The 27,503-nt window shown below is 34.7% G+C and overlaps 1 protein-coding gene across 4 annotated transcripts in view; it reads right to left on the reverse strand.

Annotated features, from left to right (window-relative positions):
• Positions 1-27,503, reverse strand: part of PJA2 (praja ring finger ubiquitin ligase 2) — a 70,540-nt gene that overhangs the window by 22,100 nt on the left and 20,937 nt on the right. For all 4 annotated transcript variants that reach the window (XM_028524282.2, XM_028524279.2, XM_036020643.1 and 1 more), the window contains 2 exons: positions 17,317-17,502; positions 3,080-3,265 (listed from right to left, as the gene is read on the reverse strand). In XM_028524282.2, coding sequence (XP_028380083.1) covers positions 3,080-3,265; positions 17,317-17,502 — 372 coding nt within the window. The remainder of the gene's footprint in view (positions 1-3,079; positions 3,266-17,316; positions 17,503-27,503) is intronic.

A 27,503-nucleotide genomic window follows, 5' to 3' on the forward strand; every position in this document is an offset into this window, starting at 1 on the left:
CAATGAGTGGTCCTGGATTCAACAGAAAGAAATTTCTCTAAATAGCTTTAGTTGGATAACTACAGAAATTTGAATAAGGTCTACAGATTAAATCAGCAATTTTCAACTGGTGTTCCACAAGAATTTTTAAAACATACAATACCTGACAATTTAGTCAGGGCACTAACCTCTTTTCCCTTATATTCTCAAAAAAAAAAAAAAGAAAAGAAAAAAATAACATGTTGTGTTGGTTCAATACAACAATAGTTGTTCAGTGTGAATGAATCAAAATTGTACCTATTTTTTGTCAGATCAGCAAAAAAAAAAACTTTTTAGTGTGCTGCAGAACTGTAGCCATTTGTGTGTGCCATGAGATGAAAAATGGTGAAAACTGCTAGACTAGATAACTGTACTTTATCAATGTTAACTTCCTGGTTTTGACAATTTTATAGTGTTAGATCAGAAAATCTCAATTTTGGAAAATCCATTCTAGAGTATTTATGCATAAAAGAGGCATCATGTTTGCAACTTACTTGCTAATGGGTCAAAAATGCCATAAATACAGAGAATACATAGAGAAATAAAGAAAAAAAGAGAATGAAAACACGAATGTGGCAAATGTTAACATTTAGGAAATCTTAGTTAAGGATATACTTAAAAATCTTTGTATTATTTTTGTAACTTTTCTGTAAGTAAAATAATTTCAAAGAGTTTTAAAAATTTTTACTATTGAACCATGATTATATGCATATAAAATTAATTTCTCAGAACTTTCTTAAGTTAATAATTAAAATCCCAATTTCTTGTAGAAAGACAGATAATTAAACAGTTATCAAAGAATAAATAAATGGTACAGTTGGGATTTGTATAAATCCAAAATCTACATTTTCTCTATATCAACTCTTACCACACCAATCTATAAGATACTCTCTGGGTGTTATTCTGCAAGACTTCTGTGACTTCACCCAAACTAATGAACAAACTTTTGACAGAAGACTTTTTCCATTTTCCTTTAAACTAAAATTAAAAAAACAAAAAAAACCCCCACAAAAAACAAAAAGCTTAAAATTTTTTTCTAAGTAGTGGTAAAACTAAAAAAAAGTGTCAAGTTTGGCTTTAGAGACAAGAACTGCTGCTCTCTGCCATAGCCTTTCCTTTTAGTTATAAAAATGACATACTATTTTCACCTTATGAACCTTTAGCTATCACCACAGGATATATCACATTATAAACATACAATGAAGTATTGCTATATCTAGATAAAATTCAAAAGTTCTGTCTTAAAAATCAATGCTAAAATGCTATCTATATTAAAAAAACAAAAACAAAAAACAACCACTACACAACTACTGCTAATTGGAACGATTAGCAACATCTCTAAATTCTTAACACAACAGCCATATCCAGAAAGGTAGTCAATAAATTAGAACACAAACTAAAAATTTTCAAATTTAAATTAAAATTATATTTAATAAAGGCCTCAATTATTTATTAAAATTTTTATGTGGAGCAGCCCTTTTTGAAAATTATTTAGAAATATACATCAAGATCTTAAAAAAAATAATTCCCAGTAATGTTCCCCTATGAATCTGTCCTAAAGAAATTACCTGAAGTCAGAAGAAGTTTCATGGGGTAAGTGTTGGGGGGCAGGGAAATTTCACTGCAGTATTTCAGTGGGGAAATGGTCAATTAAATCTTAGTGTATCTGTTAGAATGGAGCATCTACATAATGGAGCTATAAAGAATTATTTTTACAAAATTTCAAAAAAATGTGCAATAAAAAATGAAAGCATAATGGCTTCCCAATACACACAAATGATGCTATATAGATAATTCTGTTAAGTTACCTGCTGAGTTATTTGAGGAATGAATGACTTCACATATGGAAAGTTAAGACAGCAGAATAAACAAGTTCAGTAAAAGGGTAATGGGCAGATTAAGGAAGTGAAGGGAGCAGCAGGATCAGCAAGCCTAGGACTAGATGAAGTCACTGATTTCCCATGTTTGGGAAGCTAGGAAGTAGATTTTGGAAGGTGGGAATGTTTAAGATAGAATTACAGATTGTTGGTGGCTGTAATAAAACTGTACTTCTACTTCCACAAAATAGTCAATAGAAATCTGCTCTGCATATATAATTCTCTCCCCCTGGGAAGTCAAGATAGAAAATGGTAAGGAGGATTTCATGGAGATCCTGAGTTTCATGTCTTGAACAATCTGGAGAAGCACAAAGTAGTAGCTACACACAGAGAGAAACTGAAGTCACAAAGGAGGCCTTAAAAACATAAATCTGCAGTGTTATCAGGGGATATAAATGAATTTTTCTTATCTTTATTTTTCTAAGTATTCTGTAAAGACATTTTAACTGAAAAAACAAGACAAATTCTTAAAAATATATCTGTGCAGAGATGAAAACATGGGTAGTGCTGAGCCATATTTTTTCCAAAAAAATATTACAAAAAGGTGTCAGTTGGAACAAACATCCCCTATTCATCTCAATAATTAGCTGCTTCCAAAGGGCTACTATACACTTGAAAGATACATCTAACTTTATAAGCAAAAACAGTTAAATTCTAACCTTTATATAGCATGAGAAGTACCAACTGTATAACCCACTTCATTTATATGCTACTTTTATTTGAAGCTATTCTTTGTCAGCACAAATTTAATACTTTCAACATCTCTGGGAAGGTACAATTATATTTTCCACACAAAATATGTACAGAAGGGAAACTATATTCTTACAATTCTGATTCAATCACAGGTTTTGAAATTCTTCAAATAGTTCAGGACCTTTTTTTTAAAGGATAATACTACATTTAGTATATAAGGGTCAATTTAAAAGTTGGAAATCTCAAACCCTAAGTGTGTAATTCACTGGGATATAAGGTCTTCATGAGAGCTAAACATCAAAGAGGTCACTGACTGGAATAAAACCCTTATAGGAAGTAATATCTGAAATGAGCTTTGAAGGAGAGGAAGATTGACAGATGAGAAAATCAGAGTACTTCTTTGCTATCAGATTCCATTTTCATAATTTAGAATCATGAGCAGATTCTACTCAGTGAACAATTAAGCATGGTAATAACGCTATGCTACATACCTCCAGTCCACATCCAAATCTTCACTCACACTGGAGTCATCCTCAAGGTTATTGTTACCATCCAACATGAACGCTTCTGGCTGTGCAAATTCATTGGCCGGCTCATTTCCTTCATCACTGCTGCTTTCATTGACTTCATTGTACTGCAACCAAGGAATTTCTCCTTCTTCCAAAGATGTCTGTTCCCTAATGCAAACATTTTTAAGAGAAGAAAATCTGTTTTAAAACATATCATAAATTCTTTCTTTAAAGAGTTCTATTTAGTGCAAGCAGATTCTTATTGAGTTCCAAACTCTCAGTACTTATGATTTAAAAAAATATGCTTTCTTTAAATGTAAAATTATTTAAAAGGGAAGTAAATTTGTTATAGGGTCACATGTATATAGAAATACTTTCTAATTACATAAGAACCTATTTCTTTGATATAGAAATGACCTAAATCTCCTATATTTCCTCCTTTTGCAGAAGAAAAATGAGAAAATTCACCTTAGAAAATTTGAATTGTTAAACACTGCTCTTGAATAGCTTCCTTTCCCAGTTACAATGCCTCAGCCTGGCCTACAAATCCCTACATAAGTCATGCTTCCTCCTTGGCCCTCTTCTCCAACTGCTGGCTGTCACTGCTACTCCCTTCACTGACTGTATTCCCACTGTTCTCTACATGGACATCATTTTTATGGTGGGGCCATTTCTTCTACTTGAAACGTTCTTTCACCAGATACTTGCAAAGCTACTCCCTCCTTGATATTCTAGTCTGCGTAAATGTCACCTCCTCAGAAAGGCTTGCCTTTGACCACTCATTTTATTAAGTTAATTCTCCTGTAACTGACCATTTTCATTATAGAGCTTACTTTTACTTATCATTTTCTTATCTGTTTATTGACAATCTTTCTCCCACTAGAAAATAAGCTCACAGGGACAGAGGAAGACAAATTATTAGTGCAGATCAAGAAAATATGGAAGAGAAGCAGTTCAGAACAGCAGGGAAAAGTATTATTCAATAAACGATATTGGGACAACTGGGCACCCACCTGGAAGAATGGAGGTTAAATTTCAAAGTCATTATTTACTCTTAAATAAATTCCAGATGTACTTTTTAAAAATGGTCACATACTTCCCCCACCACTAAAACAACAAAAGCACTAAAAGAATCATGAGGAAACTTTTACAAAAAGTCTGTCATTCTAAACATGATATAAAACCTTGGAGCCAAAGGTAGATTGTTAAATTTTATAACACGCACATTAAACACTTGTGGGAAAGTTAAACCACCAAAAATTTTGACACAAAAATCAAACAGTAAAATTAATTATAATACATGAGAAACAAAAGGCATTTCAGATAGGTAAACACAACTTGCTTCCTTGCACAACCACATCAAAATTACAATTAAAATATAGAAAACCATCACTCAGAACCATTAGAAATCAAGTTGAATGAAAGTCTGACAACTACGGAATTAAAGAAACCACATCCATGCAGACTGGTAGGAAGGGGTGGAGATGAGGAACAGGCTGGTCCCAGATCCATGTGTGGTGGATAAAAATTCGGGAGGGATATCTCGAAAGTGAGGAGTCCCAGCCCCACACCAGGACCCCCAGCAAGGGTTCCAGTGACAGGAAGATAAGTCCCCACAACTTCTGGCTGCAAAAATCAGAGGGGATTGAGTCCATGGAAGAAACCTCTAGAGTCCCAAGAAGTTCCCCTTAAAGAACCCACACACAGACTTACTCAGACTTACTCCCTCTGAGCTTCAGCACTGGGGTAGGAGTTGAAAAGGCACCAGAGGAGCTGAAGGGAGGAACTGAAGTGTCTGATATCAAGGTGAGAGCCAGGGCACAGCTTTCTTTCGGAGAGAAGGGAGGGTGGAGGCCACTGCCCCTTGGCTGAGGCCTCCCCCCGAGAGCAACAGAGCTGGCAGGCAGGTGCTGTACCCGAGACAGTATCAACCTCTATAACATTGTCTGCCTCACCCTGGACACTTCCCGAAACTCCATCCCACCCAACTTACATGCCCACCATTAAGTGTTAATCTTGACTTTTCCATAGGAATGGCTGATCTTGGCTCATGTTTCACAGCTTCCTAAATCCTATCAAACAAGCAACAGACAGCCTCACTGAGCCCTCAGTCCTATAACTCTTGCTACATGATCCAGGCCCAACACTAGCAGCAACCAGCCTAGATCCACAGCTTGGCTTTGCCTGGGAATCTCCAAGCCCAGCACAAGTAGCAGCCATCTTAGGTGGCTTTATAGCTCAGGCAAGGTGGCCCTGGGTCAGACACAAGTGGGGGTTTACCTTGGCCTGTACCACCTAGGAAACCCCAGAGCCTGTGCACCCAGTGGACAGCTACAGATCATATCAGAGCACCACTACCCTGCCCTGGCACAGTTGGTTCTCTACAGAGGGGCAGAGTTTGGTGCTCAATGGTCACAGCCAGTCCCTGCAGCTGACTAGCCTGGGTAAATCCTTCCCATTGACATGCCAACAGCAACCAAGGTTCAACTGCAAGAGGAGGGTGTACTCAGCCCACACAAAGGGCACACCTTGAGTACCCAGCCTGGGTGAAAGGGGAGGTTGTGCCGCTGGACCTATAGGACACCTACTACATCAGGCCACACTACCATGACAGGAAGTCACAGCAGCTCTACCTAAGACAGAAACAAACACAGGGAGGCTGCCAAAATGAGGAGACAAAGAAATGTGACCCAAATGAAAGAACAGATCAAAACTCCAGAAAAATAGCTAAACAAAATGGAGATAAGCAATCTATCAAATTCAGAATGCACAACACTGGTTATAAAGATGCTCAAGGAAATGAGTGAGGACCTCAATAGCATAAAAATGATTCAGTCAGAAACGAAGGATATACAAATTGAAATAAAGAACAATTTACAGGGAAACAACAGTAGAGTGGATGAAGCTGAGAATCAAATCAATGATTTGGAACATAAGGAAGCAAAAACAAACAATCAGAACAATAAGAAAAAACAAACCAAGAAACGAAGGATAGTTAGTGTAAGCAGCCTCTGGGACAATTTCAAGCATTCCAACATCCATATCATAGGGATGTGAGAAGGAGAAGAGCAAGAGCAAGAACTGGAAATCTATTTGAAAAAATAATATAAGAAAACTTCCCTAGTTTGGTAAAGGAAATAGACATGCAAGTCCAGGAAGCACAGAGAATTCCAAACAAGATGGATGCAAAGAGGCCCACTCCAAGACACATCAATATTAAAATGCCAAAGGTTAAAGATAAAGAGAGAATCTTAAAAGCAGCAAAAGCAGATAATTATCTACAAAGGAGTTCCCGTAAGATGGTCAGCTAATTTCTGAAAAGAAACTGCAGGCTAAAAGGGGCTGACAAGAAATATTCAAAGTCATGAAAAGCAAGGACCTACAACCAAGACTGCTCTACCAGCAAAGCTATCATTTAGAATTAAAGGGCAGATAACATGCTTCCCAGACAAGAAAAAAAAACTAAAAAAGCTCATTATCAGTGAGACATTATTATATGAAATGTTAAAGGACTTATTTAAGAAAAAGAAGATCAAAACTATGAAAAATAAAATAGCAATAAATACATGTCTATCAACAATTTAGTCTAAAAAACAAACTAAGCAAACAGGAAGAAGAGAGACAAAATTGTGGACACAGAGTATGTTTTGATGGTTGCCAGATGGGAGAGGGGTGTGGAGATGGGTGAAGAAGTGAAGGGTTTAAGAAAAGTACATGTAAGTAGTTAGAGAATAGCCATGGGGATGTAAAGTACAGTATAGGAAATGGAGTAGCCAAAGAACTTATATGCATGACTCACAGACATGAACAATGGTGTGGGGACTGCCTGAGGAGTGGAGAACGCTGGGTGGAAGGGGGCAAAGGGGGGGAAATTGGGATAACTGTAATAGCATAATCAATAAAATATTATTTTATTTAATAATTACTGTATTGTTGTTCAATTACAGTTGTCTGCATTTTCTCTCCACCCTTCCCCCGCCCCCAGCCAAGCCCGCCTCCCTCCCTTGCTTCCACCTTCCCCCTTGGTTTTGTCCATGTTTTCAGGAACTACTATAAAGGACACATGAATAAAACATTACTTTAAAATAGGCATTTCAAAATTGCAATGAAATGAACAAATGGGACTTTATAAATTTATAAATGAAAAAATTATACTGGTAGGATTTTCTTATTTATTTTACTTAACAGAAAAAAACCTCTTAATATATCAAAAGGTTATTAGAGCATATAATATTCAACTTGCTCTAAAATATTAGAGCATATAACATTCAACTTGTATTTTAAGATGAGAAATGTTATATAACAATTTATATATTTCAACTTTAAGAGCAACTATAATTAGACTTCTATTCATTTTAATGTGCAACTTAAGTTTTTGGTAAATACTTATGAAAGGGAGGCAGACAATGTCCACATAAAAAAAATTAGCACATTTTAAACACATAGGAAAGAGTATTTTCACATACCTAAACTCATACATGTTTCTTTAATTTCAGATCCTAAACTGTACTTCAGGATAACAGGTTTGTAAGATTTAGTATCTAGTACAGCCAGTGTAGTAACATCAGAGAAATTAGCATAACAAAATATATTAATTTTGTTAAAGGTTTAATGTCAAATAAATACAGTGTATGCTTTTCTTTTGTGCATAATTAGCCCAATGAAAATTTAACCCATAATGGATTTAAAATACAAAAATCAAACTAAAAATTCCTAAGCAACAGATCTTTATTCACAACTTTATGAGAGCAGTCACCGAACTGTATTGTAACTTTTCTGTTGATTTACTTGTGTCCTCTTAGACTGGGAGCTTCTCAAACATGTACAATATTATCTCTCATTGTTGAATCTTCACCCCCTGTAACAAGTGCTTGGTACATAACAGATACTCTAGTTTTCTAAATCCTTGAAAAACAATCTATCAAGCCTAGAATAGACCTTGGAAATTTCTGTTATTTCTAATATAGTCTCACCAAAAGTACATTTCTTTTTCCTATTACAAAGACATCAAAATGACTCAAGTAAGTCCATACTTCCAGCCATATAACATAAAACTCAAATACACTGGTGAAAATAATTCAGTATAAAAATATTAATGTATGGGTTTTCTTTTAATTTAAAGAAGAAAACTAAAATAAGAAATCATCATGACTCAAAACAATTTATAATACATCATTAATACTCTTACTACATTATCAATTCTTGGCTACATATTTTGCTTCAACATTTGATTCTGTCTTTAATAATTCATTTTAGTACAGTTACAGGAAATAAGTGGTATATGGCATATGTTTCAACATGTTAAACAAAGTAAATAAATTCCTACCATTTGAAATAAATTTTCACAGGCTTGAAGAGTGGCAATGTGCCAGGCCAGAGTTATCTTGATAGTATAAAAGATGGAATTTTGCTCTTTAAGAGAAAAGATTCTGAACAATAGGGTCAAAGGATCTTTCATTTTGTTTAGCTAACAGCAGAAATGAATATCCCCTTAGGACTGGAAGCACATTATATCTCAGTCTTCTTTCTCTCTCCTCATACATTCACAGGTACTCACAGCCTATTTACACAGTCACAAAAATTTAGACCTTCAGAGCCCTTTCTTCATTTTGGCAATTCAAAAATCAATAAAATGGCATTATAATGTCATATAGTAATATATGAGACCTAAGAAGATAAATCATCTAATCATGTCTCCGAACTGTCAATTCTGAAAAAGCAGTCCAGTATATGGAAGACTGGAAGCCTGTACTTACCACTACCACCCCCAGAGTCACAGGCATTCCATCTGGGAAGCAAAACTGCCAACTTGCCCTTCCTCTCCTGAGGATTTTTCAGAACAACTTCGAGAAAAGGAATGCTGCTACCGTGACAGAAAACTGAAAATTCCCATCACGTTTCACCACAACCTACACCCAGTGAAAATCTTAGAAGACCACCTGCATCATCTCTTCTCCTGACTGCAGGCTGTACTGTTCCCTGAGACAGTTGCTCCTTTCTAGAGAACGATTAAGACCCCTCCTCCTCAATAACGGAAACTAAATCCAATAACATTCTATGCACACAAATATTAAAGTTATCAAAATATATCAATAAAACTGAATATTTTAAAGAAATTTTCATTGCAAAGTATTAAACTTTGCTATCATATAGTCATGCACCATAAATTTTTCTGAGAAAGAAAACAAAAGGCAGACAGGTCAAATTAAACAGCTGAAAACACTATTCTGATTCACAAATCTGAGTAATTTCCTTTAGTTGATATATCAGCAATTAAGAGTATCCATTATTTGCAGCACAGAACTTCAAATGTTTGGGTTAATACCAACATTTTAAAAGGCCAAGGCTTTCATAAAATAAAACTATCTTATAAAAATTTATTTATAAAATTCTGAAGAGTATAATAAATATTCCTAATTAACTGGTATTTAATTATTCAATTTCACTTTATAACTCAAGAGTGTAAGTAGTTCCCAAGCTTTAGGTATAAGCTAATTTTTAATGATTCTAATTGTATAGCAAATTTTTAAGATTTCAAATCCTTATCTTGGAAGGAAAGTAACTTAAATTTGAATTAAGAGTCAAAAATCCTAAAAGGGAATTATAGCTTATAAAATCAAGGGTACTCTGTTCCATGTCATCCAGTCGCAAATAATTCATGAAAAATTTTAGAGTATTTATGTCAAGTTTGTAAAGGCACCAGAAAAGCTGAAAAAGCCTTAATGAAAACACAGAAGTGTGATGTTAACTTTAAATTAAAAAACACAAATCTCAAATGGACACACTACTTATTGTCCAGCAATTACTCAGTGTTTCCCTAACAACTTTGTTGCCCAGCTCTCTGAAAGCCCATTTCTTCCCTTCTTCCCTTCAAGTTTACAACTGGCCTGTCCTCACCAGCTCTCAACAGTAACAGTAAGAACACTACAATCACTAGAGACTTCCCTCTCTTTGAAATCTGGACCCTCATGGACTTCACCTTATCTTCCTATAATTATTAGATACTCTTTTCTGGAACATTCTAAGAGCAAACCATCATATGCTTCTTGTTTATGGGAGCTGGGGAAAATGCTTCTTTTTTTCCCCTGCACCCCGCCCCCTCCTGGGGAAATGCTTTTTGAGGCTCAACCGTTGTCCTTTTCCTTTTGCAAAGAATTGGGTATAGCTACTGTCTCCACTTTCTTGTCTTCAATTCTTATTGTTATTTTTTTAATCCTCACCCAGGGCATGTTTTTTTACTGATTTTAGCTAGAGAAGAAGGGGCAGAGAAAGAGAGATACATCAATATAAGAGTAAAACATGAATTGGTTGCCTCCTATATGTTCCCTAACTGGGGATCAAACCCACAACCTCGGCATGTGCCCTGACCAGTGATCAAGCCCACAACCTTTGGTGTTCAGGAGGGTGCTCCAACCAACTGAGCCACCTAGCCAGGGCCTGTTATTTTTTAATTCATTTTTTCCCCAATGCAGAATATACACAATCTATGTACGTCAGAAAATATACTATATTGAACACCCATAAGCCCAACACCCAAACCAGGAAAACAGAATATTACCGCTGACTAGCATACACCTTGTATGCTACATGCTGGCCTCACTGCCCCCAGAGAAAGTACTATCTTGATGCTGCTGTTGTCATTCCACTGCCTTTTGAAAGAAGTTTTCACTATTGTTGTAAACTTAAGCAAGATATTTACTTCTGCTTGTTTTTAAGTTTTATGAAACAAACTCCAGGAATGGCTGTTTTCAATCAGTATTGTATCTCTGCATTCATCCACGTTTTTGCATGTAACAGTGGTTTGTTCATTCCCATTGCTATATAATAATCCATGTATGAATGCGCCACTAATTCCCCTATTAATTAATATTTGGGTAATACCCAGAAGTAATGCAATGAAACATTCTTATACACAACTTCTGGACCATATGGGGAAATTTCTTCAAGGTGTATACCTAAAAGAGGAATAGCTGGGTAGTCTGCCATACAAATGTTAAAATTACGTAACTTCAGTGAATTTGACCTACTTTGTATCTCAACAGTGTGTAAGAACTGAGTTAGCCTTGGCTGGTGTGGCTCAGTTGACTCAGTGCCAGCCTGCAAACTGAAAGTTCGATTCCTGGTCAGGGCACACGCCTAGGTTGCGAGCTAGGTCCCTAACTGGGAGCATGTGGGAAGCAACCGATCAATGTTTCTCTTACACATCGACGTTTCTCTCCCTCTCTTTCTCCCTCCCTTCCCCTCTCTCTAAAAAAAAAAAAATATATATATATATATATAATCTTCAAAAAAAAGAACTAATTCATACCTTCTAAAGCCTCTGACATTGTCAAATTTCCTAATTTTTGCTAATCTAATGGGTTAATAAAAAATGATACCTTTGTGATCTTCACATACACTCCCAAATAGTAATAAAGCATCTTTTGATACATTAGTATTAAAAGTATCTTTTATTCATCATTAATACTTCCTCTTTAGTGAATTATCTGCTCAAGGTTTTGATCATTTTGAAATTAGTCTTTTTTTTTTACTAATTTCTAGTTCTTTATACATTCTTTATATTCTGTAAATGCACTCTCCTAGTTTTTCTTTTCATTTCTTCTTTTTGTATCATTTTACCACTTATTTTCCCATTATTCCATAATGATTAAGACCCCCACCAACAATGGCTATGGAAATGGTGCTAATGAGCACACTTGTCTTGCTCCAGTTTAAGGGGGGATTTTTAAGAAACTATTCATTGGAAATGATTTTTATTTATTCATTTTTATTTGCAGGATACCTTCTATTCTAATCCTATTAGAATATGATTAGAGTTTCTATCATGATGAGGTATTGAACATATTAAGTGATTTTTTTCCTCCATCTATAGAATCTATCATAAATTTTCTCCTGTGTTCTGCTGAGGTGAATGACATTTATAGGTATTCTACATGAAACTACCTTTCCATTTCTGAAATAAACTCAGCTTTGTAACTGAGTTTTATATTTTAAAATATTTCATTTGCAAATCTGAATTTCCAATAATTCTGTTTAAGATTTTGATATGTTTTATATTTTTAAAAATCCTCACCAGAGAATATGTTTATTGTTTTTAGAGAGAGGAAGGGAGAGAGAGAAACACTGATGTGAAAGAGAAACATCAATTGGCTTCCTTCCATACACCCCAAAAGGGGACTGAAACTGCAACCTAGGTGCATGCCCTGACCAGGAACAAACATACTACGTTTTGGTGTACTGGATGATGCTTCCACTGCTTCCACTAACTGAGCCATCCAGCTAGGGCTGACATGCATTTTCAATGCAGGCGGGGGGGGGGGGGGGGGGGCGCAGGGGGAAGATATGTGTATTTTTTTTACATACTCTTGGTATTAGGCCTTATTGGCCTCTTCTGGCCTTATTAGAATGATCTGGAGAAATAGCTCTTCTTCTATGCTCTTTAAGAGTAGAGTGACATGATCCTTCAAAGTTCAGTTTAAGAGAATTCAGCTCTAAAACCATCTGTATCAGTTGTTTTTTCTCCATAGGAAGATTTTAAACCACTGATTACCTATCTATAATAATTACTTATCTATAATAATCAGGCTTCCTATTTCTTCTTGAGTGTGTTATGATGAACTCTGTTTTTCTAGAAATTTGTCAATTTCTTCTAAGTTTTCGAATTTACTGATACAAAGTCTACAGTACTTTTTAATATGAAATCCTTTTGTATTTTCAGCTGTATCCACTTATGTATTTCAGTCTTACTTGTTTGTGCCTTGTCTTTAACTTCTTATTCACTACCCAAATAGATTATCTTTCCTTCTTAACCCTTTCAAAGTTTCAACTTCTGATTTCTTTAACCTTTGCTCTTGTCGTTCCTAATTCTAATTCTTATCTCCTTATTTTCTTTGTTTATTCTAATATTCCTTTTCTATTTTAAGTTAAATGTACAGCTCCATTTTCAGCTCAAGTATTTTTTAAAGATACATTTCCCTTTAATACCAATTTCATTGCAACCTACAAATTTTGATTGGAGGTGTTTTTATTATCATTGACTTGTAAACATTTTAAACTTCTATTATGATTTGTTCTTTGTCCTACTGGTTATTTAGAAGAAAGAATAAATTAAAATGTACACAGTTTTTAAAAATTATATTTCTGTTATTTATTTCTAAATTAATATAGCATGTGGCCAGAAAAATACAGTCTGCAGGATACTGATTCTTTGAAATGTGTTAACCTGTACTTTGTAACCTAGTATATGTTCAGGTTGTGTGTGTTTGTGTATTCCAAAGAAGGCCATATTCATTAAATCATGTTTGAATGAGTTGTTAAAATCTGTTAAAGACAGATTAATTTTTTATATCGATGAATCATCAGTAATTGAGAAAGGTATTTAAAAAATTTGCAATATGACAGTAAATTTGTCAACATTCTCATTTGGTCAAATTTTGAGTGCTTTTTTGCCTTTAAGTGTAGTTTGCTAATGTTAATATAAATGTTCCATTTTCTTTTAGTTAGTATTTGCCTGAAACATCATTTTCTACCCTTTTATTTTCACTCTTTCTGTATATTTATGTTTTCAGTGTCTTTTGTAAATAGTTTTTGTCCTTTAACTTAAAGAAATCCAACTGATACAAAGCTGTCTTTTATAAGCAGAGATTAGGCAATTTACGAGGTCTGTCCAGAAGGTATCCTGCCATGTAATAAGGAAAACAGAGACATTTATTGAAGAAGATACAAGAAACACTGTACATAAGACAATGATGCCTTTAAAGTAGGCACCTTGGGACCTTACACAGTTCTCCCAATCGCCATGAATTGCCCCATTGTATTTTCCTAAATCTCACTGATGGTCTGAAATCTCTTCCCTTTCAAAGGTGACTTTAGTTCTGGAAAAAGCCAGAAGTCACATGGCGCCATACCTGGGCTATAGAGGGGCTGACTCTACAGGGTGATTTGATGTTTCACCAAAAAACTCTGCACCAGATGTGATGCACAAGCCAAAGCATTGTCATGATGAAGCTGCTAATCACCAGTTACCCATAGCCGCGGCCTCCTGAATCACCTGAATAGTTTCCGTGGAGAAATGCTCAAGCTTAAGGCAAAATCTGATGCACATTTGTTGCTCTACTTGCTGATTTTGAATGGGACGACCATACAGTACACATGCTCATCAATGGTGTCTACCGCCCCCACTGACTAGTACAGTGAAGTCGTCATTATTTACACATGCACATTCCAATCCACTCTCCTTGGTTGCCAGGTTACACTGATGTCCCTCAAACCATTTCATTATATTATCAATGACTAGACTTTTTCTGGACAGTCCTCATATATTTATTGCAGGACTTACACCTGTAATCTATATTTTTCATGTCTATTTTTGTCTGTTTTTATACTTTTTTTCTTCCTTTCTTTACTTTTATTTAAAGTGACTTTAAATGTTCATTTTCTCTATCTCAATTCCTTTTTCCTACGCTATAGGATTCTAGTACATATTTACTCTTGCAGTGGTTATCCTTGAAATTTTGCCATGCAAATTACACTTTTGTCAAAAGTTAACTTTCAGCCCTGTCCCAAATAATACATTTCAACTCTGGTCTCCCCCTTGTCAACTTAAATGTTACTGCTGTCCAGTGTTTTAGTTCTGTCCTCCCACCTCCCACTTTTATCTTTTAAACAAATTACTGAGTTTTATTATTGTAGGGTATCAATGAAAGTAGCTGATGACTCATAAACGTGTTTAATGCTCATATATCTCTATATTTAACTACAATCAGGGGATTTTCCTTAAACTCAGAACCTACATGCCATCTACACTGCATGTCTGTCCAAACGACCCATAAAACTTCCCAAAAAGAGGTCTTATTTCCCATTGCTCTCCCTAGGCTTCTTCATCTCAGTCAGTGACATTAACACCTACCCAATGCTTAACCAAAATATCCAGTCATGACTGATTCCTCATTCTCCTTCATCTTACACCCAACTCAACCTATTACTTATAACTCAAAAATATTCTCAAACCTCTTCAGTTTTTTTAATCTTCAGGGTCATCTCCTAGTCCAAAAGCCAAACTTATCCCCCTTTAGCTTTTAAACTTTAGTCCCTTTCCAATTCAGTCTCCACATAATGCTAGAGTGACCTTATAAAAATGTTTGTCAGATCAATTACTTCTCCAGTTAAAACGTCACTGATCTCTGAATAAATTCCAGGCACTAGATATATGTACTGCAGTCTGGTGCCTGCTCACTTCATCTCATATCCTTCTTTTCATGTGTTCACTTCAGCCCCACTCCATACATGCAAAGCCCTTTCCTTTTCAATACCTTTTCTTTGGCCTTTGCTTTTGTCTGGAGAGCTCTTCCTCAACTGCTAATTCTCTCATATTGCAGATCCCAGCTCAGAAGTCTATTCCTAAGAGAAGTCTTCCCAGAATGTTCTAGTTAATGTAGGCCCCTATCAGTTACTTTTTATGAAATTAATGTTTTATTTTCTTCACAGTAATCATTGCAGTTTGTCACTTACCATGTTTGTGTCTTGTTTATTATTCTTCTCTCCCACCATAATGTAAGCTTTATAAGGGAATCTTATTTGTCTTGTTAACTGATATAATCCCAGGATACAGCACAATGCTTGGCATATATTAAATGCTCAACAAATATTTGCTGAATGAATAATTACTATCACAAATACATACGAACCACTCAATAATCCCAGTAAACTAAATTGTGATTAAAGATGATAAAACATACAATCAGGAAGAGCACAAAACTCCACTTCAATCTACCACTGTCCAAACGAACTATACTTGTAAATCTCTTTCTTCACAGATTTTCAAATATATTTCACTCCCAGATGTTCTTACAGAATTAATTTCTAAGCTGGAAATTTATACCCTTTGAGAAATACAAATTTTAATGTTAGCTCAAGCAGAAATTTTTCCTAAGAAACATATTCACCAAAATAGATTCCATGAGACATATAAGGGCTAACTAATTATTATAGAAAACAATTAAATTATCAAAGAGATACTCTGCCACCAGCCTAGATTTCCCAAGCAAATACTAACAACATTTAAAAGAATAAATAAGGTATTTAAAGGAATCAATAAGCTATTTAAACACCAAAGGATTAAAAAAAGGAAACAAAATCTTTCAGCAAAACCAGTATGAAACTGTTATCAAAACAAAAAACTAGAGATAGTTCTCACTATGAGTCTCAATATAGAAATCCTATGTAATATATTAGCAAACAGAACCCATCAGCTCACTATAAAAATAAACCATGACTACAGGATCATGCTGGATTTATGTAAAGAAGCAAGAGCAATTAAATATTAAAAAATCTAGTAACAAAATTATTCCTCATGGTCATGAGGTCAAAAGTGAAAAATCTTTGTGATCATTTCTATTGATGCTAACAAGACTTTATAAAATCAGCAAGCATTCTTGCTAGAAATCCATGAAATAACAACGGGGGTATTTCCTTAGTGCAACTGAAAAGTTGTGTGTGTATGTGTGTGTGTATGTGTATGTGTGTGTGAAATCAACCTAAAAGCCAGAATCATTCTTACTGGGGTAAAGCAAGGGTTGGCAAACTATGGCCCATAGATTACTTCTAGCCTGTCACGTACTCATATGAATAAAATTCTGCTGGAAGACAGCTACACCCATTCATTTACACATTGCCTATGGCTACTTTTATACTACACTGATTTAGAGTTGAAAATATTTACTCTCTGGCCCTTCGAAGCGCAAGTTTAACAACCCTGACACTAAAGCATTCCCATTAAAGTTAGAAAAAGACAGAAATGTTTATCATCAAGCACTGATTTCTGGAGGTATCATCTAATGCAGTCAGACACTGAACTAATGCTTAACTTTTACAACTCCTTCCATTTCTGTGAATGTATCACTGATTCCCTGAGGCTGCTGCTTCTCTCTTGCCATTATATCCACTGTATGCAATGGCAGCTCTAATTCACTCATACCTAACACAACTGAAGTGATCTTTTAAATAACCAAGTTTTCTTTAATAAAGCAAAGTAGAAACACATACTGTATTTCAATAGAAGGTAATGAAATTACCTGTATTTTTGATTTGATTGTTCTTTGTAACACACTGGTCCTATGCAGGGCTTGAAAATGTAATTAACAGCATACCCAACATTTGAATGTGATGTACAACACTCTTGTATAATATATAAAAATAATAAATATCGCTGTTAAACATACCCTTCCTGAAGAGATAATTCTTGGTTTTCTTCTTCAGGACCACTGCTATCACTCTGTAGTTCAGGTTCATTCTCATCTTTTCCTGGTAGAGTCTCCCAGCTTTCATCACTTGAAGACTGATCTTTTTCTGTACCAGAAAATCTATGAGGCAAAGAAGCCGACCATTCTCCATCACTGCATTCTGAACTGCAAATTTAGAACAGAAGTATATGTGCATTTATCATTTGGAGTATCAACCAGGTATCATGGTATAAAAGTAAACTATTGATGCCACCCATGCTTCATCAGGTGCCAATTCAATTTTTAAAATATTTTATTGATTATGCTATTATATCATAATCAAATTTTGAAATATTTAAAAATAAATAAATATATTCAGCAGAACATGACTTTTTCAAATGAATATAGCATATGGCAAGTTATGGAATTATCAACTTATTTTTTCTTGACTAAACTAAATAGTTCCATGGTGCTTAAATATAGGTTTTCCTATTTTAGACATGTTGCTTACTAAACATTTAAATGTAACTTGGTAATAACAAATTAAATGTTATCTGGAATAAATGATAATAGATTTATTAGTCACCTGGCCTGACAAAACCAACTGTCTAATTACATATTAACAAACTGATGAAATATCCTCTGTGAATAAATTTCTCCTATTATCATGTTTTAAAACCTTAACTATTTTTTTCATTCCCTTTTCACAGACTTTAAAATGAAGAGAGATTCAAATTCATATGAAGCAATACTGATAAATCTTTAGTGAAGTTCTGTGGTAGGACTATGAACACAAAACACTGACTATATCTCAATTCAAGAGATAAAACATAAAATAAAAGGGTTAATAACCTCAGAAAATTACTTTTGGTTATATTTAACTTTGGTTAATTTGGTTACATTTAATTATACTTAAAACACTAGTCACACTACCAAAGGCAAAAAAAATTACTTACCAATGTTAAAAATAAAATCTTAAATGCCCCTTCCAACCATATCAAACATTCTGGTCAAGAATCCCTTAAAGATTTCCTTTTGTGCACTGACTTTTGAGAAACCAAAAAATAACAAATTTTAGTTTATGTTTTTCAAAGGAAGTAATAATCGGTAAGAAATTATCTTTTCTTCATGATGACTATATATTTAATATCTAGCTAGTGAGTTCCTCCTTCTATGAGTAGATGAACTCAAGAGGTCAAAATGCTGTTAACAAAAAGAGCAGCACTCCTCTGAGCTCTGAGATGTTAGAAAAAGGTAAAATCAATATCCAATTTTCAATAAACAATGGGCAGCAGGGCACAAACATCTGGGTAAAGGAATGCAATATAGCTCCGGAATAGCATGTAAAGGACAATAAAACACAAATAAAATGCCTGTAGAATTTTTTATGACCCAAAGAATAATCTAAGATCAAGTAAATCAATTCTAGGCTTACCTTAGTGTCAAAATCTACCAAAAAAAAAAAAAAAAAGATTTAAAGGAGCTTATTGAGTTAAATTTCCTTGACTATAAAGCATTTGAAATTCAAAGCTAAATTACCAACTCCCATTTTGATATGTCTTTAACAATTAAGGTTTCTATATTAATTTGTGGCAATTTTTTAAAAGATATTCTTTTAATTTTTATTTTTAGAGAAAAGGGAAGTACAAAGAGAGGGAGAGAAACATCAATGTGTGGCTGCCTCTCAAGCACCTTCTACTAGAGACCTGGCCAGTAACCCAGGCATGTGCCCTGACTGGGAATCAAGCCAGCAACACTTTGGTTTGCAGACCAGCACTCACTCCACTCAGAATTTGTGGCAATTTTTGACATACTGAAGAAAACCTCATTTTGCAAACATTTCACTCAGAGTATAATTGTTCAGAAAGTTAACACATGAAACTTCTGAATTTTTCTGGATTAATGAAATAATTAATAGATTATCTCCAAATTTTAATAGAAAAAGAGTATCTATCATCCATAGTCAATGTATTTAGGAAGCATATGTCAAGAGTTGACAAACCACAGCCTTTTGACCAAAGCTGGCCCTGATGGATTTTAAAAAATAACCTGTAAGCTAAAAACAGTTTTTTACATGTTTATCTTTGATTCTGTCTTAGTCAACAAACCCTAAAACATTTACTGTGTAGCCCTTTAAGGAAAAGTTTGCAGACCCTTAGCCTCTGTCATTATTACTCATTTATATATAACCTCACCTCTAAGTAGATGATTTTAAAATACAGGATCTGGCAGAGGTAAGGCTTGCTTGAGTGTGGTTGGTAGGGTAATAAAATGGGTGTAATAATTTATAGTTTTAATTTGAACATTTCACCTAAAATGTCATATGGTGTGTGCTTGACTGTGATATTGTTATGTTACAGAATTTCATGCTTATGATTTTGTAATAACAAAGGGGTGTGATCTGTGCTGTACCCTGTTTATCCCCAGCCCTGACCACCGTACTAAGCTTTCACAATCACTAACTGCCTGACAAATATTTGAATGTTTCACACTTTTTTTCAAAAGTTGCATTTTTCTAAACAAAATTTATCTGCCAGATAAGTCCCTTTCTTCATTTTCTAACTGCTAATGGTATTACCCTGCTTTTAAGCTGGAAAAAATATCTTTGTCTCTTCACAAATTCCCCACAATTAAGTCCTTTCTAACCTTCCATGCTTTCTGTACAATGGCTCTTTTATCCTAGCTCCTTTTTCTTTTTTCTAAAAATCCCTCATTCAACTGCTTTTCTCCAAACCTAGACTTTAACTAATTATTAATTGGTATTCCTAAATTTAAGCCACTCTCAACTCACTAAAAATGCATTCTGAATATCACTATCACTTCTATTTATACCAAATAGTAGATTTATAATATTACTCCAAAACCCTCAACAGCTATTATTCCCTAAATCAGTATTTCACAAACTTACGCCATTTGCCTACTGTCATTTTTGCTGCAGTCATACATTAATACTGTGTCTTAAGGTACCATAGTTGGGAACACAGGTTCTGGAGTCAACTTGCCTAACTTGAATCCACCACTTACTGGCTGTGAAAAAGTGACTTAACCTCTCTGTGCTTTTATCACTTCACTTATCAGATAAATATAATAGTATCTAATAGCTCATTGAGTTTGTGTGAGGAGTAACTGAGTTACTGTATACAAAATATTCTAACAATTTCTGGTAAATAAGCCATCAATAACTATTAACAAATCTTTTTTTAACATTTTTTTACTCAAATACATTTAGTTACCTCCTAAGCAATAGCCATAAAATTCCAAATTTGATGAGCTAGCTATATTTATTCTGATTCCCATTATGATAAATATTAATAACTCTTATCTGCATACCAGTTAATATATTTTACTCATTTTGGAAAATTCTGGCCTATAAAAAATAAAGTTTAAACTTTGAATGACATTTATGACTTACTGTAATCTGATCCCAGTTACCATATTACATTCTTACATGCAACTCTTGTTGCATACCTAAATTCTCTATCCCAAATACATTCCAAAAAGGTGTTTGTATATCAAACTAAAAGGCTTCCACACAGCAAAAGAAACCAACAACCAAACAAAAAGGCAACCAACTGAACTGAAAATATTTGCAAACAGCAGCTCTGACAAGGAGTTACTGTCTAAAACATATAAAGAACTCATACAACTCAACACCAAACAATCCAATTAAAAAGTGGGCAGAGGACCTGAATAGACACCTCTCTCAAGAAGACATATGGGTGGCCAACAGATACATGAAAAGATGTTCAAGTTCACTAGCTATTAAGGAAATGCAAATCAAAATGGGAACCCCAGTGCACTGTTGGTGGGAATGTAGACTGGTACATCCACTGTGGAAAACAGTATGGAATTTCCTTAAAAAAATTAAAAATGGAACTGCCTTTTGACACAGCAATCCCACTTCTGCAAATATATCCTAGGAATCCCAAAACATTAATTAGAATATATGCACCCTTATGCTCATAGCAACTTTATTTGCAACAGCCAAGGTCTGGAAACAGCCTACGTGTCCATCAGTAGATGAGTGGATATAAAACTGTGGTACATTTACACAATAGAATTCTACCCAGCTATAAAAAATAACTCTTACCCTTTGCAACAGCATGATGGACCTGGAGAACATCATGCTAAGTAAAATAAGCCAGTCAGAGACAGACAAATACCATATGATCTCACTCGTATGTGGAATCTAATGAACAAAATAAACCAACGAACAAAAAAAAACAAACCTGGAACCATGGACACATGGAGCAGACTGATAGATCTCAGAGCAGAAGAAGGTGGGGAGAGCTAGAAGAGATTAGCCAAAGAACATACATGCATATATGCAAAGCCCATGGACAAAGAAACAATGGGATGAAGGCTGGGGTGGGGGGAAGGCAGAGGCTTGGTGGAACAGGAAAAGGGGGAAATGGAGGACATCTATTAACAGTGTCAACAGTTTTAAAAAACTACAATGAAATACCTATTAGAATGGCTATTATCTACAAAACAGGTAAGAATAACAAATGTTGGAGAGGCTGTGAAGAAGAGGGAACCATCATTCACTGCTAGTGGGAATGTAAACTGGTACAATCAATATGTAAAACAGTATGGTGGTTCCTCAAAAAATTAAGAACAGAGTTACCATATGACCTAGCAATCCCTCTTCTGGGTACTACCCCAAAAACTCAAAAACATTTATTCACAAAGGTACATGCAGTCCTGTGTTCACTGCAGCATTATTCACGGTGACCAAGACATGGAGAGAGTGTCTTTGTTGAGAGGACTGGGTAAAGAAGATGTGGTACATATATACAGTGAAATACTACTCATCCATAAGATAAAATATGTTTGCAACATGGATGGACCTTGAGAATATTATGGTAAGTGAAATAAGTCAGTCAGAAAAAGCTAGGAACCATATGAGTTCACTCATATGTGGGATATAAAGCTGAAACTTATAGACACAGGCAACACTATGGTGGTTACGAGAGGGAAGGGAGTGGGGGGAGTAAAGTGGAAAGAGGGCCGAATACATGGTGACAGAAGATGATTTGACTTTGGGTGGTCGGCACACAATACAATATACAAACAATATATCATAGAAATGTGCACTTGAAAACCATATAATTCTATTAACCAATGTCACCCCAATAAATTTTTTTAAAAAATGAAATGGTGACCTAAGTACCTACAAAATATCCTTGCTTTTATCTTTTGGTTCACAAAGCATAAAATATTTACTCTCTGATGATCTTTTTAAAACATCTGCCAAACCCTGCAGGTCTAGAGGAGACACAGGTGAATGGAAAAGAAACTGTTGAGCAGGAAAGGGGAACAAACAGCTTAGTAGTAGCACTCTTGTCAAAGAAAATGAATGCCGAGAAAAGTCGACTGACTCTGAAAATTAGGAGGTCACTGTTAACAGTACACAACAGATAAACAGTATTGAGAGGCAGATTTGGAGGCATTCAAAAAGAGTGGATAGTGAAGGAACACAAACTGTGGGTGTGGACCACTTATCCTGAAAATCCAGCAATGAAAGAGAAAACAAACAGGCAAGTGGTTAACAGAGGGAACAATGGCAAGTGAAGGTTTTCCCCAGACTTGGAAAAACTGGAGAATGAGAGAGGGAAGCAACCTCTCAACCTAGGAATGAGAGAGGGAAGCAACCTGGTTTTCCCCAGACTTAGAAAAACTGGAGAATGAGAGAGGGAAGCAACCTACAGAAAAAGTAAGGTGTCAGGTATGGCTTTGGGTACGGAATTAGAAAAGTTACCTCTCTTCATTGAATAAATTAAAAATAGGAATGGATACTGAGATATTCTAATATGGAGAAGAGGAAAACAAGAAAGTTCATGTTTAACTATTCCAGTATATCCAGGAAAGCAGGAGACAAAGTTATCTACCAAGAGTGACAGGAGTGCATGGAACTAAAAGCAAAATGAGAAAGAATTTAAAAGTAAGTTTTCCAAGAAAATAAGCAACAGAACAAATAGTATACAAAATAATTGTGGCACAGAGGACCATTTGTTCTTGATTACAAAAGCACATGGGTTAAACATTTCAAATTCTCTAAGGAAAAACTAAGTTAAGAACCTCTTTTATCTTCATATGGTCTCTCACTAGTACTGTCTTCCATTAGCATTTAGAGCTACGTTCCACAAAACAGCTATAACTTATTAGAATGTTATACTCTTTACACATTCAATTATGAACCAGAAAAACCTTGTTTCATGTATGGAATGAAATTATATATGATTTCTAGACAAGTAAGTTATATACAAATCCTAGGTGGAAATAAGATCTAGAAGTAAAACCAGACAAAAACAACTTCTTCACTAAATCCCTCAAGGAACTGGTTGGTCTTCCCCGGCATTTATCACATGCATAAATACTCAACTACATAGAAGCCTAAGGAAAAAATAAATTTTAGATAATTCTGTAATCTGACTAGCAGAGGATCAAAAAAACTTTAAAATTTTTTTTCAAAAATACTCTGGGTTGAAATTGCGTTAAAACATAATTCTTTGCATTTTCAAAGACAGTATACTGAACATAATCTAAGCAGTCTGGGACAGGGAACCACTGTTAACATTTAACCATGTTGTAATACAGCAGTATAAATGGAAGTTGCTCAATATACAAGCCTGCTTATTTCATGTAGTACATACGGCCCACATGGTGTCCTTTTTGAATTGTGCCTGCTTTCTACAACTTCCTGGTTCGTTCCCTTAATACCTACTATAATCTAGCATGCCTGAAGAACAAAGCTATTTATCTCTAATTTACTCCTAAACTTCTAGGAACTAGGAAACAAGATAAAATGTTAGAGCATGTGCTTTAAGATCTTTGTCTTGGTTGCTCATAGACATTTTATTTGTTGGATACAGGAAGATCAGAGGAGCCCTTTTTCCTGGCCTTTAGCTAACTCAATATGGAAAAGGAAAACAGCTTAATTTAGTCTCATGATAATTATCTGTATATCTTGTCTTCCTTATAAGGTTGGTGAACTTGAGGGAAACAGCAATCATTAAAGAATTCAAGAATACTCGAAACAAATTCTGACATTGGGAGGATTTCAGTAACTCTTTTTTGAATGTACCAAATTGACATCAACTAACTGGCTAATATTCTTTTTATTCTCCCAACATCAACAACAAAAAAAGCTGTCTTGACATTTTTATCTTGGGTAAGGTTTTTCACCTTTTAAGCAAGGTTAAGGACTAGGGACAGAAACACGGTGAAAGAAACCTCAAGAAAGAATAAATGGTTAGGAGATGGCATGCCTCTCTTCAGAACAGTTAGGCCCAAGTTTAAAACTTGTTGGAATGGCTGAAAGGTCCTCTTAAACTCAAGATCTTGTACTCAAACAGTTATTAAAGTTCTCAGGGTATATTTCAAGAGAACAAGGCATTAACCTTAGCTCTTTGGTCTAATTCCAAGTCTGGTAATTATATGCTGCCTATTAAAATTCCCCTTGAGTTCTAATTTAATAAGGTGGTGCTCAGTTCCCGTCAAACAGCTCAGAGCAATGCTACCAGCTGCAACACTCATGCTGTAGATTGTCATGTTTCAGATGTGATTAAGTGGTCATTTAGAATTTTTGGGAAAAGGGTCATGCATTCATTAAAATACCTTTCCACTCATAAAGAATATATATGCTATATATTTCTAAAGTGGCCAAAATTCCTATATCTACATATGTCACAGTAAACTGTAGTTATGTTCTTGATAAGGGAGTTCAATTCATAACTAAATATTATAATATAACAGAACAAAAAATTTTCATGTACATTATCTTTAAGTTTTATAAAGCAGAGAAAACTAAAAAAAAATATTGCAAGCTCAAAGCAGAAGCTATTTGCACTTTCCTTCTCAAGGTACTTATGGTACAGCACTGTGTTCTCCCATTACCCCAAACTGACAATATCAGAATTGAGTGAGACTACGGTAAAACATCAGGTAGATGAACAAGTAGCAAATGAAACTAAACAGCAGTATAAAATTATTAAATTTCAACCTTTATCTGGCACCATATTAAAAGGCATCTGTCAACTGTGATCCTTTGCAGGGAAGGAATAAAGGCAGAGGAACTGGAAACAGTAAGATAGAATTACACCTTAAAATTGCAGCGACTATTGAAATGAGGTCCTTAAAGATGCAAATATTAGTGGAATCCTAAGTAGAAACATCTTTGAGAACAATGAGTTTTTTTAAAAAATGCTCCAGAACTGGTTTCATCATTTAAGCACACCCTACTACATACTACAGGCTCTGTAACTCAATATATTACTAAAAAGTTGAAAGAAAAACGTTTCTATTGTTGAAATTTCTAAAGGTTGAAAGAAAACTCTAAGTGATTTTCTCACCTGCATACTCCGTCTGTAAAAAAGAATCTATTATTGTTCAGAATACGAAAGGGGACCTAAAAAAACTGAATTTATTTATAAAACATTGTGTATTTGTTCTTATGTTTAAACGTCAGTCACCTTCGAAGTACTCTCCATTTGATGCAATACACTTATCAATGTTTTTTCCCACTGCTCAAAACAGTTTTAGCACTTGTCGATTTTGATGCCTTTTAGTGTTTCTGCCATTTTTTGTTTACCTCTTCTACACTGGGGAAATGTTTCCCTTTGAGGACTTTGTTTCATCCAGGGAAACAAAAGAAGTCACTAGGGATGATGTCAGCGGAATAGGGAAGGTGGGGCATGGAGGTCATGCCAGTTTTGGTCAAAAACTGCTGAACACTCAGCACCATGTGGGCAGATGCACTCATAAATCACTCATCATGAAATGGGCACACATACTGGAAGAGTCTTAAAAAAAAAATCCACTAAGGCCGAACACAGCCACACCAGCTAGTACATTGATACAGATGGGTTCCTAGAACACTCACCTTCCGGGGCCACCCTCCAGAAGATAATTCTGGTTTTTTGTCCTCCCCACTTTACTGACATTTCACTTAAAGTAAAAAAAATTATAAATAAATATGCTAATACATCACTCTATAATCTTTAAGAAGTCCAGAGTCGTTCTAGGCAAAGAAAACACTTCTATTAACAAAAAGAATCAATTTAAAAACCAAGAGTCAAGAAAACTACCCTTTCTCATTAGGGTGGCAAATAACATAAAAATTTCAACTTCATTAGATGATATTAGGCCTGACTCTTTAAAGTGAACAAAAGAGGTTTTTATTTTTGATTAGTGTGTCCATAATGGAGAAGATACAGCCAAATTATTTTCTTCAAAAAGTAAAAAATGTCAGAGGAAAGGAATGCCAACAACTTCATACTTTCAAAGAGATAAGTTACCTAAAACTGTAAGTTGTTTTACTTTTTTAATAGTTACCTCAAGGTATAATAGAGTTCACAAACCAATCCAAAAATCTTAGGATTGAATATGTTTTGGAATTTAGATTTTTTTCTCCCTGAGATTTAGAAACACTATCTAACAATTCCCACTGGGGTCTAAGCCAACACCCAGAAATCAAGCACTCATATTATTGCAACAAAATACACAAATACTTGGAAAAAAGTCTCATTTTAATTCAGACCCAGATCTGCCGTCAAATTAGTCAGGTCAGGTTTTGCTGCCAATGTCCGTTTTTAGAACTTTGGATTTTGGATAAAAGACTGTGGACCTAAACTGAAAAAAACAGAAATAAGTCAGGCAAAAGTTCTCAACTACCTTTACCCTTAGCTTAAAAAGCAGTAGTTACATAAATAATTGTCTGCTAATCCTTAAAGTTTACAAACTTCCATGATAGTGTAGAAATTATATTTCCATTGTTTCTACAAGTTACTTAATTCATGTGTCCAAAGTATATTAATGTGTAATTATAATATACAGATGATATATTACAGAATGTATACCTAAAACCTATACTACTGTATTAACTGATGTCACCTCAATAAATTTACTTTTTAAGTAGAAAAAAGAAAACATATATTTTATTAATTTTATGATATGAAATAAAATACACAAAATGCATTCATATTCTAAAGGATAAATTTATTTCCTTGATGTAATTTCTAGTTAAAATATTATTTCCACAAGCTAATAAAATCTTGAAATTGCAATGTAATTGAATATAGTTCATGTTGCAACTAGCTTAAAAGGACACCTGGATTCTGGAATAACGAAAGTCAGCAGTTGGACAAAGAAATTCTCCATTTCCCTCCGCTTTCTGTCATTTTACA

This window comes from Phyllostomus discolor, chromosome 3 (genome assembly GCF_004126475.2).
Source record: "Phyllostomus discolor isolate MPI-MPIP mPhyDis1 chromosome 3, mPhyDis1.pri.v3, whole genome shotgun sequence".
Taxonomy (NCBI): domain Eukaryota; kingdom Metazoa; phylum Chordata; class Mammalia; order Chiroptera; family Phyllostomidae; genus Phyllostomus; species Phyllostomus discolor.